This window comes from Prosopis cineraria, unplaced genomic scaffold (assembly GCF_029017545.1).
Source record: "Prosopis cineraria cultivar Desert tree isolate PC_DT_omini unplaced genomic scaffold, ASM2901754v1 PC11, whole genome shotgun sequence".
Lineage (NCBI taxonomy): Eukaryota > Viridiplantae > Streptophyta > Magnoliopsida > Fabales > Fabaceae > Prosopis > Prosopis cineraria.
The window spans coordinates 3,882,226-3,901,496 of record NW_026555342.1 but is presented as its reverse complement, the minus strand read 5'-3'; the positions used below and the strand labels follow the sequence as shown (position 1 = coordinate 3,901,496).

General features: G+C 31.9%; 2 protein-coding genes across 3 annotated transcripts; both read left to right on the top strand.

Moving 5' to 3' along the window:
* The first annotated feature begins 1,889 nt into the window (after window positions 1-1,889).
* On the top strand, window positions 1,890-8,538 carry LOC129287146 (potassium channel AKT2/3-like). 2 transcript variants are annotated; one of them, XM_054923304.1, is made up of 11 exons: window positions 1,890-2,233; window positions 3,046-3,264; window positions 4,350-4,508; window positions 4,604-4,661; window positions 4,796-5,113; window positions 5,641-5,881; window positions 6,338-6,651; window positions 6,820-7,005; window positions 7,096-7,171; window positions 7,463-7,915; window positions 8,277-8,538. In XM_054923304.1, exons 1-11 carry the CDS (start codon window positions 2,001-2,003, stop codon window positions 8,387-8,389), a joined length of 2,370 nt encoding a protein of 789 aa, XP_054779279.1. In that variant the 5' UTR covers window positions 1,890-2,000; the 3' UTR covers window positions 8,390-8,538. The 2 variants fall into 2 exon arrangements, with proteins under 2 accessions (XP_054779279.1, XP_054779281.1); XM_054923306.1 differs by lacking the exon at window positions 6,338-6,651 and having other exon boundaries at window positions 5,641-5,880.
* Window positions 8,539-17,173: 8,635 nt separating this feature from the next.
* LOC129286718 (uncharacterized) lies at window positions 17,174-18,609 on the top strand. Its single transcript, XM_054922722.1, has 2 exons — window positions 17,174-17,718; window positions 17,824-18,609. The coding sequence occupies exons 1-2, from the start codon at window positions 17,359-17,361 to the stop codon at window positions 18,430-18,432; spliced, it is 969 nt and encodes a 322-aa protein (XP_054778697.1). The 5' UTR covers window positions 17,174-17,358; the 3' UTR covers window positions 18,433-18,609.
* The last annotated feature ends 662 nt before the right edge of the window (window positions 18,610-19,271 follow it).

Here is a 19,271-nt window from a genome sequence, read left to right as displayed (position 1 = left end):
AAGTAGTATATTTTAATTTGTCCAAAATGAGAAATTTAAAAGTCATTTATATATTTCAATATGCATAAAGATAACACAGTACTAATTAAAAGTTGTTGCTTAAATTTTAATTTATATTGTGATAGAGGCAAATTTTCTTATTCAATTAATTATAGGAGGAAAATTTCTCTAAAAATTAATCATTTCATTAAAAAATATAAGGCATTTTTTGAGAAGTTTGACCTTCACAAATGTAAGGTATTTTTAATTTTTTAAGGTATAATTATTTTTTTAAATGCCTTTATTGATGAATGACTTTATATTTATTATAAAATATTTAATAAGAGTAAATATAAAAAAATAGAGTTAGTTTAAAAATAAATAATTATTTTATTGAAAGGTGAGATTCTATTTTAAAAAAGAGAGTGCTTTTAACCTAATTTTAAGGTTTGCCCACACATTGATAAAAAACAAATGAAATTTTTTTTTTTTTTACCAAAGCACAAATGAGAGTGTTGACACAATCTAAATCCAGGCCATTTATTTTAAAATAAAATAAATTATTATTTATATTTTTAATATGCTTTATAAAAAATAAATTTGAGAATAGAATAAGTTATTTTTTATATTTTAATTTATATAAAATAATAAATTTTGAGTCAGTAAAATACATTGTTTTTAAAATTTTTATGTTTTTATTTTATCTTTACCTTTTAAATTTTAAAATATTTTCATGCATGGCACGACAACCGATAATGTTTCTCAATCATAATTGATAGTCCCGTTGCGTTGGCTGTTAATTATTGGTGACACTTTCCTTCCTCTAGCCGACTTTAATAGTGATGATGGGCCCCACATTCTATGGTCCCCTAATAGCTTTTTGTATGAGTTTTTTTTTTTTTTTTACCTGTTTTTTGGGTGAGTTAGGTTACGAAGTTTTTTTTTTTTTTGAACGAAAGGTTACGAAGTTTTTTAAAATTGATATTTTTTTAACCCAGATTCTTATTGATCCAACTTAGGAGTCTATTTAGTTTTTTTACTAATTTTCTAGAAAAATTAAATTTGACATTATAATATTACACATTTATATCTTAAAATGCAAACTAAAATATTCTAAATTAATGGATTCGGGATTGGGTTGTTAGTCATGTCTTCTTTTTTTATTCTTTATTCCTCATTGCTCTCTATAAATGTAGTTTACACTTTAACATGATTTTGTCACATTTAAAAGATTTTATTTGACTAACAATTGATAGTAATTGATTAATGGTAACAGGATTTTGTTTTTGATGTTATATTAATTGAATGAATGAGTTGTTACCCAAAAAAAGTGAATGAATGAATGAAATGAATGGGCAAAAATAAAAAGTGAAAAAGCAAACCCATAAGGGTTTGTCATCCACCGGTCAATCCAAGTTCTAAATATGATTGGTTGAGAGCATTCAACTTCCATTTGATTTGTACACAGTGCTTCATTCCTACAAATTTTGACACTTGGACTATCTTTATACTAAAAAAATATTAAGTCATGCTGGACCATATAATTTTAAAATTTATTTTCATTCTCATACCATTCATTTGAACACTTCCTTTTTATAAAAATAATTAAAAATTATGAGAACAGACAGAATTGTAAGGCACAATTTAAATTTGGAAATTGTAGCATATAACTCTATGTCACTTGAAATGATTGAAAATCTTCATTCCATTGTCCCCACCTTTTGGGGTAGAGATTGAGCTGATCCCAAATGGTAGCATTAATCAATCAATTACAGGTGCCAGCAACACCTAAAAAAATAATCAAAAAAGAAAAAAAAATGCCAATGAAGGTGTTAATACTTGACATTAAACCTATTTTCTATCTCTCACCTAATTTTCAGAGTCACTGTCTCACTTAATAGTCCAAATGAGAGGCCTAGCATGTTCCTTTACCCTCAGAATTATTATGCAAGCTTTTTCTTTCTTCTACTCTCCGAATAAGACCAATTTTCTCTCATTTTCCTTCTCTTTCTGCAAGAAACATGGAGAGGGATTCATCTGCAGGGTCACACATGAATCATCATGATGAGCAGAAAGAAGAGCAGAATCATCAAGACTTGGAACAGCCTCATCTTGAAGAAGACTATGAGTCTCCGACTTTCAATCTTCAAAATGTTTCAAAAGTGATTCTTCCTCCATTGGGTGCTTCAAGTTATAATCACAATCCAGCTCACCCCAAGGGATGGATCATATCCCCAATGGACACCAGATACGGGTAACCTCTCTCTCTCTCTCGATCCGTACTAATAATACTCTTTAAGAAGAATTTGGAATGATAAAAAACTAATGGCTTAACTAATCTTGTTTTAAAAGAGGCCTTCCAGATAATTGAGAATTATAAAATAAACTACCCTGCATATTGTGAATATAAAATGGGTTTTGGACTTAATTTTTTCACCAGTTAGATTTGGAATCTATATGGCAAAAGAAATGAGTAGTTTTTGTAAATGTTATTTGATATGTGGAACCCACAATTTTTTATTTGATTCTCTGTTCAATCATGTTCTCCTGTATTCGAAGAGAATCTTCACCCTGTAAAATATGAGATTATAGTCGTGTTTATTTAAGATTTTAGAAAAAATTATTTTTAGTTAAAACTAAACATGAAGTAGCGGTCTTGAGAAAGTTGAATGTATTAAAACATTTGTTGCCAACTTTTTCATAAACTATTTATAAAAAAAACACACACACACACATGCTTAACTTTTCCTAACAACTCCCTTATGTTTATTCTAATTAAAATCGTATTATTCAAAACCGGGCCAATTTGGATAGTTGAACCGGTACACTGTTGAACCTACCTTGACCATGCGCTTAGTGAAATGTTTTGTTCAGAATTAATCTAACCAAGGTTTGACACTTTGGCTATAATTTTAATCATTAACCTTTAAATCAATACCTTAATATATTCAATGTCTGGCTTGATCAACTTACATTGATGACGGTGTATATATAATAATACATTAATGAAATTGTGCTGAATTTAGTTGTGATTAGAAGTAAAGAGAAAGAGAATGGTGTGTGCAGGTGTTGGGAGAGTTTCATGGTTGTTCTGGTAGGGTACTCAGCATGGGTATATCCCTTTGAAATAGGGTTTCTGATGTCATCTCCAACTCACAAACTCTACATTGTGGATAATGTTGTCGATCTCTTCTTTGGCGTTGACATTGTTCTCACTTTCTTCCTTGCTTACATTGATCGTTCTACTCAACTACTTGTCCGAGACTCCAAACAAATTGCTCTCAGGTTAGTCACAACCCCAAAAGGCTTGTGAATTTTACTTTTAAAGGGTTAATTTGCATTTTTAGCTTTAAAGTATTGCGAAGTAAGTTATGAAAATATTTCTAAAACAAAAATGCACTTAATCCAATTTTAAAGGAGGGAATAGTAAAAAAAATTCATTAAAAATAGGCAAATGATAAAAGAGTAACATAAAATGGGGTAATTTTTTTTTTCAGCCAGATAATATGGGGTAATTACCATATTAAGTTCCTAAAGATTTATGTAACATAATTTTATTGTGAAATTATGTTTTGTCCCTAAAAAAATAATAGAAAGCCTAGTGGTTAAAATCTAAATTAAAGTCGTTAATATTAAAAGTAAAGTTGTTAATATTATTTTTGACCAGAAAAGGAAATATTTTCTAAAGGAGAGTCAAAGCTCAATACAAAGCAACACGGAAAAAGAAAACGTCAATTAAATTAACAAACAATTAATATAAGAAATGTAGTTGTTAGTAGGTTGGTGATAATTAATAATTCCAGTTTATTCATTAACAAACAATTGGCTATATTTTCTTATTAAATTATTTATTATTATTAGGGAATTAAAAGATGTCTGGAAGCTTCATATTATAAATAGTAGAAATTAAAAAATGGAACCCGCACGTCACGAAACAGATAAGAGATTTGGCATGGAAAGGTCACAAATGGGCCCAATCACTTTAAGCTATGGGCCCCATGATTTACCATGCCACCGACACCCTACAATTCACCCGATTTTCTACAAGACAACTCATTTGAATCAATGTGTACAATGGTTTATCAGGTGTTGGTTCAAGTGGTAAATGATTTAGTTTCATTTAAGCAAGGTCGTCTTGAGTTCAAGTCTTGTATATAAGATACTGGGTGGGCAACCAAAAAAAAAAATGTGTATAATGGTTTTGACTAATTATAGAATGGGCATGGTGAATTAACATGTGAAATGGCACCTAATGGTGAAAAATTATTATGTACAAGTTGGAAAAAAGATATTGAAGTAAAAAGAATTAGGCGAAGTATTATTATAAAATAAGTAATGGAAATAATGATGTGGGGGTAAAATGGTAATAGGTACGTATCGACATGGTTCATAATGGATGTGGCATCAAGCATCCCATATGAGGCATTAGGTTATTTGTTCACAGGCAAACGCAAAGTGGGTCTTACTTTCTTCCTCTTGGGCATCCTTAGACTCTGGAGGCTCCGAAGAGTTAAGCAATACTTCACCAGGTCTTTTTATTTATTAGTTATTCATATATATATCTATATATATGTTGAACATGTGTTTGTCTTACTATTTATGACCATGTGATTCCATTGCCCAGGCTTGAGAAAGATATCAGGTTCAGCTATTTCTGGGTCAGATGTGTTAGACTTCTTTGTGTGTGTTACTTTTCTTCTTTATTCTTGTTGAGTTCTTTCTCATTTGATTTTTCCCTTTTTTTTTCCTTTATTCTTGTTGTAAGAGTATGATTTGTTACTTATTTTATATTTTGTATTGATATTGATGTGTACAGGTAACGTTTTTTATAGCACATTGTGGAGGGTGCCTCTACTACTTGCTAGCTGACGTGTACCCTCATCTAGGGAAGACATGGATAGGATCATTGAATCCAGATTTCAAAGAGACAAGCATTTGGATAAGATACATATCAGCCATGTACTGGTCCCTCACCACCATGACTACTGTTGGCTATGGTGATTTTCATGCTGTCAATCCCATGGAGATGGCCTTCACCATTTCTTACATGCTCTTCAATCTTGGCCTCATTGCTTACTTGATTGGCAGCATGACCAATCTTGTTGTTCAAGGAACTTGTCGTACCATGGAATTTGTATGTATCATTCCATTTCTTATTTAAATCTATCTATTGTTAACATAAATTTTACAAATCCAAGGTGTTTGTTAACCCTTTTTATACTCAAAAGGGAAAATTGCATCCAAGGACTTGTGACGAAAGTTATTCGCTGACGAGGACTATTATAAAATGGATTGTTATTAAAATAGAAATATAGACTTATTTTTTCTCAAATAATGACTTATTATTAGTTTTTGTCTACAAATAACTTTCTTTGTAAGTCCTTGAATACAATTGTTCCTTCTCAAAATCTCAGCCCTTCATTTCAGCTAATGTTCAAAAAATATTTAACTAATAGCTCAAATGAAGGGCTAAGATTTTGGACATTAGAAGGAAAAGTAGCAAACACCTCAAAACCAAATTTCACTCTTTTTAATGAACTAATGTTTGAATCTCTATTGAGAGGGGTACTTACATTTAGTACTAAATTGCGTCTCGAATAGGAGGATACTAATGCGCATAGAAAATGAAATTTTGATGTCTTACTTATGCATTTGATCCAGAGAAACAACATTGAAGCAGCATCAAATTTTGTGAGCCGAAATAGAGTTTCTCCAAGGCTGAAAGAGCAGATCATTGCTTATATGTGCTTAAGATACAAGGCAGAGAGCTTAAACCATCATCAGCTTATGGAACAATTGCCAAAATCAATATGCAAAACCATTTGTCAACACTTGTTCCTTCCTGCTGCGGAGAAAGTTTATCTTTTTAAAGGTGTCTCAAGGGAGATCTTGTCGTCCTTGGTACATATCAACACTCTTTAAAATTTATACTTTTAAATCAATGTCTTTGAATGCTGATTATTGTTATAGAATAGAGTATAAGTATATAATGTGACTTTTAGGTCATATTACTGAGTTTTCCTATACAAACATGACGGGTTGATTTTTATTTTTACAGAACATTGTATAATTAGTACTCTATAATAGTCATTGACATTATCTAAATCTTTTCTTCCACTATAATATCTAATTACTCACTCAAATTCTGGCAAAAGCATGGGTTCATCAAATTTCTGCAGAAACTTAGTAAAGTCAAAGGATGAGAAATAGATGGAATTAAACTTCAAGCTGTTTGGTCATGAAAACTTTGATACAACATCAGAGACTATTTCAATTAAAAAGATGAAAATATTTAGTGGAAACCTATGATAGGTTTTGTTAATCAAGTTGATTAATTTGAAAGAAATCAATGTGCGGGCTGCAAAAATGAAGGCTGAGTATATACCTCCAAAAGAAGATGTTATCATACGGAGTGAAGCACCGGAGGATGTTTACATAATAGTGTCTGGAGAAGTGGAAATCATTGATTCTGAAAACAAAGAGAAAGTTTTAGGGATTTTACAAAGATGGGACATGTTTGGAGAAGTTAGTGCAATTTGTTGTAAGCCTCAAAGCTTTACTTACAGAACCAAGACTCTCACACAACTCTTGAGACTCAAAACTAGTGATTTTATGGAGATAATGCAGACTAAAAAGGAAGACAATATACAAATGCTAAAAAATTTCCTTCAGGTAATGAGTAATTCGACTCGTGACAGCTTCACTTCAAATGGTATTAGAGCTTTTGAGTACCAATCCACTTAAATATCCTATGGTACCTTAGTTTTATCAATAATCTTCTCTTCTGTCATATTTGAAATTGTTTAAATGCATAAGTCAGTTCAAGTGATCTAAATGCAGCACTTGAAGAAGCTTCACGATCTAAATACTAAAGAACTGGTGATTGATTGGAATAGAGAAGATGACCCAAATATGGCTGTGAGCTTGTTAAATGTGGCCTCAACTGGCAATGCTGCTTTTCTTGAAGAGCTTTTAAAGGCAGGCTTGGATTCTAGTGTTGCAGACTCCGAAGGCAAAACCCCATTGGTATGTTTGATGTTCACAACCTTACACACACATTTATAAAACCATGGATATATATTCATGAAGAGTGACAATTTATTGTGATATGTATAGCACATAGCAGCATTAAAAGGGCATGAAGAGTGTGTAAAAGTGTTACTTAATCATGCATGCAACGTACATGCAAGAGGTATATTGCACTACTCTTATACCCTTTCTTGTATATCCTCTCCAGTATATAGTCCAATCCTAATCATAGGGAAAAGCTAACTAACTTCAAAGCTTTTAAGGAATGATAGTTAATATCCTTAAAATTGTAAGTAATATTTAACTTTCCAATTTTACCCTTCACTAAAATTAATTACCATAAAAGTGCGTTTAGGATTTTAAAACTTTGCCTTATAATTAGGACTAGAGGAAGTATACCTTAGCCACTCTTGGAGTGCTTTATATATTTAATGTCCCTTATAAATTTGGACAGACATAAATGGCAACACTGCACTATGGGACGCCATAGCTTCAAAGTGTTACTCAATATTCAGAATCCTGTACCAGCTTTCTGCACTATCTGATCCACACACAGCAGGTGATCTCCTCTGTAAAGCAGCAAAGAGAAATGACCTGAAAGTGATGAGTGAGCTTCTAAAGCAAGGCTTAAACATAGAGTCCAAAGATCACCATGGTTCAACAGCAATGCAAGTTGCATTGGAAAAGAATCATGTGGACATGATTCAATTGCTTTTCAAGAACGGCCATGAACATGAAGGAGGAGGGCAAGAGCACGTTTGGGGAAGATATAATAATAATAGGCAAATCTATTCAAGAGTTAGCATATTTAGAGGCCATCCTATATTGAGAAGAGAACAAGGTTGCATTGAAGCTGGCAAGATGATAAGGCTGCCTAACTCAATAGAAGAGCTCAAGAGCATTGCAGGTAAATTCTTCAAATTATTGGTCCAAGTTTTCTAATTCTTAAACAAAGAGAAGGGGAGAATATCATTGAAGGACGCTGAAAGAATTTAATATCTGACAATGGTCTAGACAGATCGTATATTTGTTAAAACGGTAATTTCACTTGTTAATTTATTAACATTTACTTGTCAAAAATCCTTGTTAGATATTAAATTCTTTTAAAAAATTTTCATTCATATTCTGCCGAAAAAAAAGCCCAAGAGGCATTAGAAAATCTTGGTCCTAAAATTATTGACAATTTGCAGCAAAATTGTAAATATATATTAAATTAAGGTCTCAACATGTAATTTGATTTGGTTTGTGCACCTTGTCTTCTTTGATAGGTGAAAGATTTGCCTTTGATGCAAAAGATGCAATAGTAATTGATGAAGGAGGAGCAGAGATAGACTCGATTGATTTGATTAGAGATAATGATAAACTTTTTATTGTTGAATAGTTATATTTATTGTAATATATAGTGTAAGCTACTAATTGCCACATATTTGAGGAACTGTGTTTAGAGATTTCCCTATCCAGACCACTCCCAAACATCAACCATATATTTGTCTTTCCTCTTGAAAAAAAAAAGAACTGTAAATATATTATATTTTTTTTATTTTAATTTGTTATGTTGCTTTTGTATAAAAAGAAAAAGTCTTGTGTTTATCTTTTAATATTGTGGATAGAGAACACTTGTTATTGACTCATATGGATGGATCATAATATTAATTAATTTTATGCTAGCTCGTTTAGAAATTTAGTGAGATTTTTTGTCCTGAGAAAAAGAGACACTTTACTAATTAGATTATTGGAAAAATTATGTATAATCAAATAAGACTTATAAGTCCCGCAAATTTGTTAAAATAGGTTCATTTTATATTTTTTATAGACTACGGTAAAATATATTCAAATCTCTTGGATATAGTCATTGTGTCTCTTGTCATAGATGTTGATCAATAAACTGTTTATAAAATAATTTTTCAAAATAATATTTTTATTGAAATAGTAATACTTTAATTTTTAAAAGTCAACCGTAAAAAATTTATAAACTTTAAAAATTTAGAAATCAAATTTCTTGCATTTATCCATGAACCTAATGTTCTCTTGATGCTACAAAAAAATAGTGTCTTAATAGCTTTGAATTTTATAGGACATCACTCAAAAAGCCTCCACTTAACACCAAATAATTTGGGACTTCTTCACTTCTTCCTATATCAAATAAATACATTTATAATTAGCAACTTGAAAAAAGTATTCTAGAATTGATAATGTACTTGTTCTCATACTAAGCAACTTCTAATGTATTACTCTTATCAAATTCTTTTTATTTTTTTATAAGATCAATGTTTGAAGAGATCCCTTTGATTTGAATGGCTAAACATCAGGGCTTCTTTTTCCCACATTGGTCTCATAAGTTGGTTATTGAGTTCATTTCAATTCTTGTATTCTTGCAAGAGTTATGATTAGATTATACGAATTATTGTTATTTTGAACACCATGTGGAAGTCAAGAAGCTTGCATGTTCATCAAGGTATTCACCAAAGCACACTGGTTATATCTAGGGCTTATAATAGAGAAAATTTATAGTTAGGTTGAACTCTCAAAGGTAGCTTCATCTTCATGTCTTCATACCTTGTTGATGTAATAACCCTCACTATTAAACACCATTAACCACTCAAATCATGGTAATTAAGAACTTAACACAAGGATTACCAAACTTCAAATTTTAAAATTAAGGGATCTCAAGCTTTCAAAATCAAAATGAGTTTGAAGCATTTATAAACTCTTATATCAAAATAACAAGTTAGGGAAGCATGTGATACTTCAGAGGAATAAAAGAAATCAAAAATAATTGAAAAAAAAATTATTCGTTACAAAACAGGGCAATGCGCTGCAACTTGTGCACTCTACACCGTACTTGTTACTCTTTGTGCCACACACTGCAGCTCAGGTGCCAATGCATCTTGATGTGTTATACATTTTCTTGACAACAGATTCTGCTGTCATTTGACAGCAAAATTCAGGAACTTCTAACACACCTCGATTCTCCGTCCGATGTCCGAATAACATGATCTATGTGTCTATAGAAAGCTCTTCTCATGAACTAGCTAATGACATAGCTTTCACTCTTAAAATAAGTCACACCAAGGAGTTGGGCACCAAAACTTCATTTTATTACTTTTTACAATTTTCACATAAAAAAGGGTGTCAAAAACCTATAACAAATGCCAAAAGATATTCCTGATATCCAAACCATATCCATTAGACTTAAGACTATCATTACGACACATTATATGCACTTAAATACTAGTATAATATAAAAACACTCCTCAACTCCTTTTTCATCAAAAATAGAAGGGGAGGTAATTTGCTTTTCATTGCATCAAAACCAATCACAACATGTTTGAAACATTATTTTTACACTTGTACTAGATTTTTGGCTCTATTAACATATATATATATATATATATATATCATCATACACAAATACTCAAGGCCCAAAATACAATTTAGACATTTGCAACAAAAAAATAGTACAAGTGTAACAATATGCAACTTAGAATTGGCAATAATATTCTATTACACAAAATATAATTTAAAGGCATACAGTAGGAATGAACTAATTCATAGCCTCTTGAGTCTTTTTCCTCTCCACACCAGAGCTAAAGCTTAAAAAATATTAAATGAAAAGGGTGAGTCTAGCTACTCAATAATTAAGGTAAAACCTACCCTATGCAGTTATATATTAATTGTAAATAAACATATGCATATCAAACTAAGTTTTTAAAACATGCTTACGTACACATAATAACTTATCGTTTTACATTTAACTCACTTTTATCTCATATACACTAAGTATATTGTCACAAGACACTAAGACATGTGACCATAACCCGATACCCACACGACTTGCCACATCACAATCATGTGACACGTCATAAATTTACATAGACAATGATCAACCAACCTTATACCCTCCTTATTTTCTTCCGACTAAAACCGTGGGTTATAACATTGAATAAGGCTCCGCCTGTGTGACTGGACCACCCTAAGTTCACTAATTGTAAGGTACGACCTGGCCAAAGATCGCATAACTCACTCTCGAACCACGGCTTCCCCCACTCTTAAATCTCTAGGGTGTCATATACCCTAAGTTATTCTCTTCAATAAACTGGTAGCAAAAGCTAGGTTCTAGTCTCTTGACAAACTATGATAGTCCCTCGACAAACTGTGAGATGTTATACCCCCATGCACTGGAAGGCGGCCTAAATACCATATGAATTTTCTCTACTCTCAATCCTTAGGTGAACTCCTACCCACTAATCATGCCACAGACAATGCTCACTCCATTTTCACAATTTCAATTATTCAATATCAAAATCAACACATTGGGCTCATGACCGTGCATTATCCAACTGAGCATCAATTCTTATTTTCACTTACATCACAGAAAACCCATCATTTTCAATCTCATATATTCATCTTATCAATCTCATTATCAATTAGTCATCCAAACCACATTATAAAAATGCAAATAATTTCATAACCATTTTTCACATGTTTAATATACATCAAAGCAATTATGTTAACAGCAAATTTTATTGCATGTTACACCATTCACAAGTCACAATTTGTATGTTAAACACATAATTTACCTTATATTACAATTAACAAACAACTAGCTAAAGTAAGATTTTCTTGATTGCCTCAAACCTTTGAGAGATCAAAGGTTTATCCCTCAATAGTATAGCTTTCGAGCTTGAATTTTCAAGCCAAAATAGTGTTCAAGAACTCAATCTACAATTATAAATTCTTTAACTCATTAACATTGCCAAACACATACATCTCAACTCTCATCTTCCACTTCTAAATTACCCAATGACCACTTTGTATAAGTTTAAGCCTACCCATTAGGTTTAATAACTATCTTTAACATTATATATCTTCATTGAATACCGACATTATCATTAATACCTCAACAACCATCATAACTATAAACTTAATGTCCATTTTCAAACATTTATGAAGCTCACCATCCAACAACAACAAAAATCATCAATACTAAGTTTAAATACTCTAAACTACTCTCGTTAACTACATTTGAGTCAATGGATTTGGACCCATAACCTATATAGGCAAAAAACCATCATCATCATTCATACCTTAACTCAAATCTTTGAGAAAGTGAAAGAGAAAGGGAGAAAAGGGGTTTAGAAATCTTACCTTAGATGATTTGAAGCTTTAAACCTTCTTAAATCCTTTCCTAGATCGTGCCCTAACAGAGCAAGGACGAATTCCTTCATTTTCCCTTTCTTTCCCTTTTATTTTTTGCATTAATTCACAACTTATTTCTACAGAATTCACACTATGCATCGCGGAGCCTATGCCCACGCACTGCAGCATGTGGTACAGAGAAAAAAATCTCTTGTCATTTAGCCCTGTGCGTCGTGGTGCACCATGCATGCTCCACAGCATATGGCACCGAGGCTTTTTTTACTTATTTTTCTTTACTTTTTGATCTCCAAGTAACCCAATTTCACTTTGGACCCAAATTATACTTGAAATTCCAACTAAAAACACTTATTAGTCTCCTTTGACTACATCCACATAAATTTTATTAATGATGCTTAATTTCTTAATTGTTGAAGGTTAATTTTTTGAGGTGTTACAGTTGACTCATTATCCACTACCAAGAGATTAGATCTTCAGTTTTAAGAAAATTAAGAAGAGAAATTTCATTAGTTATTATATTGTTGTTTTTTCTCCAGAAACCAACTTCTCAATGGTTTTGCTATTAAGAAAACCTTTAGGAACACTCATTTGTTCTATCTCCTTTTCCTCTGTGTTGCTCTATTTTGGGTTATTAATTTTCACTCTAATCTTGCTTTGCCTGGTTTGAAAATGCATATTATTAGCTTCAAGAAAAAATTCTTTCAATTAATCCTCTCTAGCAAGTTTCATCACAATGTGATAATCCATGACATTTTAGTTTTCCTGTCTAACTTTCATCCTATTGCTTTTATTGTCATTCAAGATAACTTTCTTTTTCTAGTCCTTAATTTTTTTTACTTATCTAAAATGTAATATTTTTCTTGAATAAATTATATATATATATATCCCCAACTTTTTATCATAAAAAGAAATAAGAAAATTATAATTGAGTTTCAGCTTTGATATCACTTGTTCAACCAATAAAATATATTTAAGAGGATAATATTGATGCCCCATTAAGCATCTTGATATGACAAAGATCCCACTAGGTTCCAAACTCTGATACCATACATAAGACAACTCTTATTTGCATGTATATTGTTTAACTTACAGAAGTGAAAGTAGGGTAATTATTAGGGCAGCAAGTAAGAATTTATGCCATCTCCATACATTAAGCACTTGCACCTTTGTTCTTGTATAAGGTTAAATGTCACTTTTACACTCAAACTATTAGCTAAGGGACATCTAATATCCGAAACTCAATTTTAGATCAATATTCCCTTAAATTAAAGTTATAAAAATGGATCAATTTTTTCCTTGTGACTAATTGTCATAAACTTTAATCATTAACTCATTTTGTTTGACCAAAAATGGCCACTATTCACTCCACATGGCTCTCCCTCTCTACACCTCATCATTAGTCTTGATAGCGTAATTGTAATGAAAGAAAAACTTGACATGTCATGAAACTCTAAATACATAAACATCGGTGGTTTTCAATAATTCTTCTCATTGTTAAGGTTTCCTTCCAATTAATACTTCTAAAATCGTGCCTTATCTCTTCCACCGTCAAGCACGATTTCTCTACTCGGCTCTCCAAGCACTTTGAGGCCCCCACAATGCTCATTTAAAACTCGAAACTTTTGAATCTCTGAGCCCAACCTCTTTGTGAAAATCAATGACAATCAAAGAATCCAATAGTTTAAGCACAAGCATCAATAAACTAAAACCAACAATGCACATCAAAAAAATGGCTATAATAACAATTATCCCATTCTAACCATATTCAAGCATCAAATTACAATGCCATTGCCTTTGAAATGATTGGAATCACTGGTGTCCCTTCCTCTTCCATTCCTTTTTTTTTATCATTAGATCAAGATTTGGAAACTTCATATTTGATCACTTAAAATTATCATTAAAAAAAGATAAATAATCAAACTCAAACTGTCTAAAATATTAATATTAACCATGAGAAAAAAAAAAGAAAAGGGGAAGAGGATGGGAATGGTAGAGGATGGAATCCTCCCCCTGCTAAAGACAACAATTTGTCAATAATATTTTTTAAATTTTTTATTAAAAAATTCACGTAAATTATATTTATATTTATTCTTGAAGTGTGCACTTATTAGTGAGTCAATTTTATTCCTTACATATATTAATTTTTAATATAAAAAATATTCTAATTAATTTTAAATGGAGTAGTTGAGAGTTTTATTTTAAAAAATATTCATATTAATTATTGAAATTTGTAAATATTCCTTTTTGTGTTGCCAACGAGGGCTCATAGACATCATCGGTCAGGTTAGCCTAGAGTCTAGTTTGTTTGAGACGCTGTGCTGGTTTTTATTTTGGGTCTCAATTCCCTTTCCTTATGGGCTAAACCCAGTAATGCAAGACCCCATTATTTTTTTGTCCTGACCTTCACAGCAAAAAGATGAATGTAACAATACTCGTGCAACATGGGCAAAAAGCACTTGATTCAACTAATCAAATGATACCAACAGGAGTTGATCCGAGTGGTAAGTGGTTTAATTTTATTTAAGTAAGGTCTCGAGTTTGAGCTTTGTGTATGCAAAAAATTCTCTATGGAAGACTCACCCACCATGCTAGATGCACGACGCGGGTTGGATCCGAATGTAATCAAGGCAAAGCTTTGATAAACCGGGTGGGCCACCCAAAAAAAAAAAAACTAATCAAATGGTTGAACTAAGTTATTTTAAATTTTTAAGTATGAGTTCTAAGTCTAAGATATTCAATCGTCTTGCCAAAAACATCCTAGAAATACTTGTGAGGCTGCCATTACTAGTAGCAGTCCTTTAAAAAAAAAAAATACTTGTTCAACATGAAATTCCACGACAAATCCATGAATACACACACATAAAATACTATCAGATTATTTAGAATATAGAATTTTCTATTAAAATATAATGCTTTAGAATTAAAAGTTGCAATAGAAATAATAATTTAAATGCTATTTCATATAATAATATTATACTACCTCCTGTCTTTAATACAAGTAAAAGTTAACTACTTCATAAATATTAAAAATTTTGTTAAAAGTGTATTTTTTTTTTCCAAAATTGCAATTATTTTCCAAATCTGCCCCCAACTAAATGCTCCCTACATAAATGATTTTTCTAATATAACTGTATAAGTCATGATAATGACGGGTATTGGTGAAAAAATTATTTAATGCTCCAAACATTATGATTTGTAACATATTTCAAGCCATGAGAACTCTCTATTAAATTATCCATATTCAAGGCTGTATGGAGCAGAAGATATTTGATAACCCGTGCAGAAGATATGTGATACCCGTAACGCATGGTTATGTGTTGGAATATTATGAGTAAATAAAATGGAATAATAAAATTTCTAATCTCTTAAATTTGTCTTAATTATTAATTTAATCCTTAAAGTTTAATTTTTTGTCAATTAAATCCCTAAAGTTTCATAATTATATTCAATTAGTCCTTATAATATTATTTCCTCCCCAAATCATAAGGACTAATTGTATGTGATTATAAAACTTTAAGAAATTGATCAATAAAAAATTATATTTCAAGAAGCAAATTAATAATTTAGACAAATTTAAAGGATTAAAAGTCCCATAAACTGGTTCATAGAATATAAAGCTAATAGCCCACCTAATCACCTTGTATTATCAAACCAAACTTGCTCAGGATTTATTTAGTTAATGAATATGGTCCCAATACAAAGACAAGATAGATTCAGGATCCATTTAGTACACAAAATGAAATATGAAATAAAAAAAATTGTAAAAAAAAGGAGGAATCCTGTATTTTTACTTCAAATTAAGGCGTAAAAAATTTAAAACGTTAGAAAATGATTACAAAAGCATGATCCACATTGCTAAAAATTCAAGAAATGTAAATCCCATTCCTATGCCATGCTAAACGGGTCTTAAGTTACAAGATAAAGGTTCTTGATTTCTTAAAAGATAAAAAGGTTCGATTTAACAAGTATAGTTTTTCTTTTATCCAACAAGTAAAGGTAATACAATAACAACATGAGAAATGCAATAGCATATTTATTGTTTGGTATATGGAAAAGTATTTTTTAAAAAGTAAATGAGAAAAAATGAGATAAGTATATTTTTCATTTTAAAAAAATATTTTTCTTCCTACCAAACATTGCATAAATGTAGTTTGTTTGTTTGTGCCAAATAAAGTGTAACTCGCAAGCTGATTCAGCTAGCAGATTTGGCAATGAGCACTGCAACATAAATAGAATTGTATCAGTGAAGCCTTTTATGCATGTGGAATTATGGTCCATACCAGAATGACCCTCATCAAGAATCATTGGGAACATGTCTTGGCGATATATATTGCATGCAAATGAAGGCTTTTTAGTTTAATGCCAAGAATAGAATGTTGGGTCCTAAAGGAGAAATCATAATCTGCATTGCAATATGTAAAATAATCCCACTACACAGAACCCTATCATCCTCTTCTTTTTTGAAAGGACCAAAATAGGTTACATTAAACAAAAGGAAAAAAAAAAGAACAAAAAAAAAAAAAAGAGGCCATAACTTTCTTTAGGACTATAAAACCAAAAAGGTGCACTGTGAGGGATGTTGCTTAAAAATTGGGGAAGAGAGAGAAATGATTAAAGAAGCCAAACAAAAACAAAGCACTCAGATCAAAAGGAGAACCAAATCAAAATTGAAGAATGAGAAGCAGAATCTTGGTCAAAGTTTTCAAACTTTTATACCCCGGAAACACAATCTAACCTATCATTAGCTTCCAGATTGTTAATTTTCCTCTCTACCATTTATACCCTCGGACTGAAGAATAGTAATGAACAAGGTTAAAAGAAAGAGATTGGAAAAAGACCTTACCATGTAGTAGTAGTACTCGTCATGCTGATTATTTATGCCGTGGCATATGATTATATCTCCCCACAACTTCCATAATCTTTTATCTGTCTCCTTCTGTCTTCTCTTTCCATGTCTTTATTACCAGCCCGTTTCACAATAAAAACAGAAGATTCCCAATCATCCCCTCCACTCTGTAGGAAACACACATGATTGCACCCAACAGGACCTTTCACCTTAGAAACCTGAGCTCCCAAGCTACCCACTTTTTTTGATTGCTTCGAACTCTCTTTCTTGATCTCATAATTATATATATACCCCTCAGTCTCCATCACCTTTCCCTCAAACCACACCCTTTTTCCTTATCTCCTACGATGGGTTCTTCATGCACCAACTCATCTGTCAATGGCTTCTACAGCTTTCTTAACCAAGGACTCGTTGAGCTTCACCAATCCCTCCTCTCAAATAACTTCATGTCAGTCCAATTTCTTTCTGGTGTCCTCACATCTCTCCAATCATTCCATTCCCAATTGACCATTTTGGTCCAAAAGCTTCGCTTGCCTGTTGGAGGAAAATGGTTGGACGAATACATGGACGAAAGCTCAAGGCTCTGGGATGCCTGTCATGTACTCAAGTCTGCCATTTCTGGAATGGAAAACTTTCATTCTTCTGGTTCCAATATAGCTTCCTCCATCGATGGCCACGTTCATTTGACTCCAGAACTTGCACGCCAGGTTGGTAAATATTTATACACACACATCTCAACTAACCTGATCATGTTCTGGTTTTTCGTGTTTCAGTTCACTCTTAGCTTTTCATTGTGACATTTCCACAAGCAGGTTATCCGCGAGATAAACATTTGTCAGAGAGAAATTCTGGGGTTAGAAGAGGAAAACAAAAGCTTAACAGAAACAAGAATCCAGCCATTGTCCCTGTGTCTAAACCAAAACATCACCGTGGAATCAAAGCTGAATGGGTTCACTGGCTTCCGAGGAGTTCTGTACGCAATGAGAAGCGTCAGCTCATTGCTTCTGATGATTCTGCTCTGCGGGCTTGCGTATTGTTGGTCATCCTCGTGCTTCCACCACCGAAATTACGGGGAGCAAATGGTTTTCTCATCTGGCTTCGTCGTTTCAATGGCGAATTTGCAGCAGAAAGTGGCAGAGGAGATCGATCAGATTGATGGGCAGCCAGGGATCTTGCTGTTCGAGTTTCAGCAAGCGAAGATTGCAATGGAGGAAGTGAAGGTGGGGTTAGAGAGAATAATGGCTTTTGCGGAAGAAGAAGAAACGAAGATTCGAGAAAAAGTTGAAAACTTGAGGACTTGCTTTGGGTTGTTGAGATTTGGGGTAGAAACCATAACAGGACAGCTTGATGATTTCTTTGATGAGATAGTGGAAGGAAGGAAGAAGCTTTTGGACATGTGTAGTAGTAGTAGCCAGAGATAGATCATACAAATTTCGAATCTTTGCACTGTGGGGGGAAAAAAAACAAGGGTACGTGGTAACAAAATGAAATAAAAATTTTTGGAAATAAAATTCATGTTGTAATCAGAAGCAATGTCACATGTGGGACATATGACATATCCTGTTTTCTGGTGCAATTCTAGTTTAACCTTTTCCCTCTTTTTTGTTTTTTGGCCTTTTTTAGTTTTCATATTGAATATGAATTGATTTACAAGCTACGCAATGGTATAGCCTTGAGGAAGCTTTGAATTCCCCAAACATAAATGTATGAACTATTTAAAAAAATTTGGGCAAAAAAAGAAGAAAACTAATTAATTTTTTTTTTAAGATGTAGTTGCAAAAAAATCTTCGACAATACTCATCTTTCATCCAGTAATAGTCATATAAAAAAGCCACACCCACATTCTTTTTTATGACTTTTTTTATTAATTGTATAATATATTGTACCTAAAGACATGTGAAATAATATTTGTTGGCCAAATATTAATGAAAAGTTCTTATATGAATTGGTGCACCTGATCCATATTTTGTCCAACAAAAACATGTCATATCATATGACTATAAATATAAATTAATTTTATCACTGATAAATGATGATGATAGACAGGAAAAATATAAGAAATTAAATATGTACTTTATTCTAAAAATAAAGCCATAAAAAAATAATATCTTAAATTTTATTTGATCAAATTGGTGTAACATGTATTTTTATTAGATAAAGCATGTATAATATAGTGCACCACATTCATGCAAGAAAGTTTTAATATGAAAATGATTATCTCTTGCCAAAAAGAATTGATAAAAGCCAACTATAATAAAGA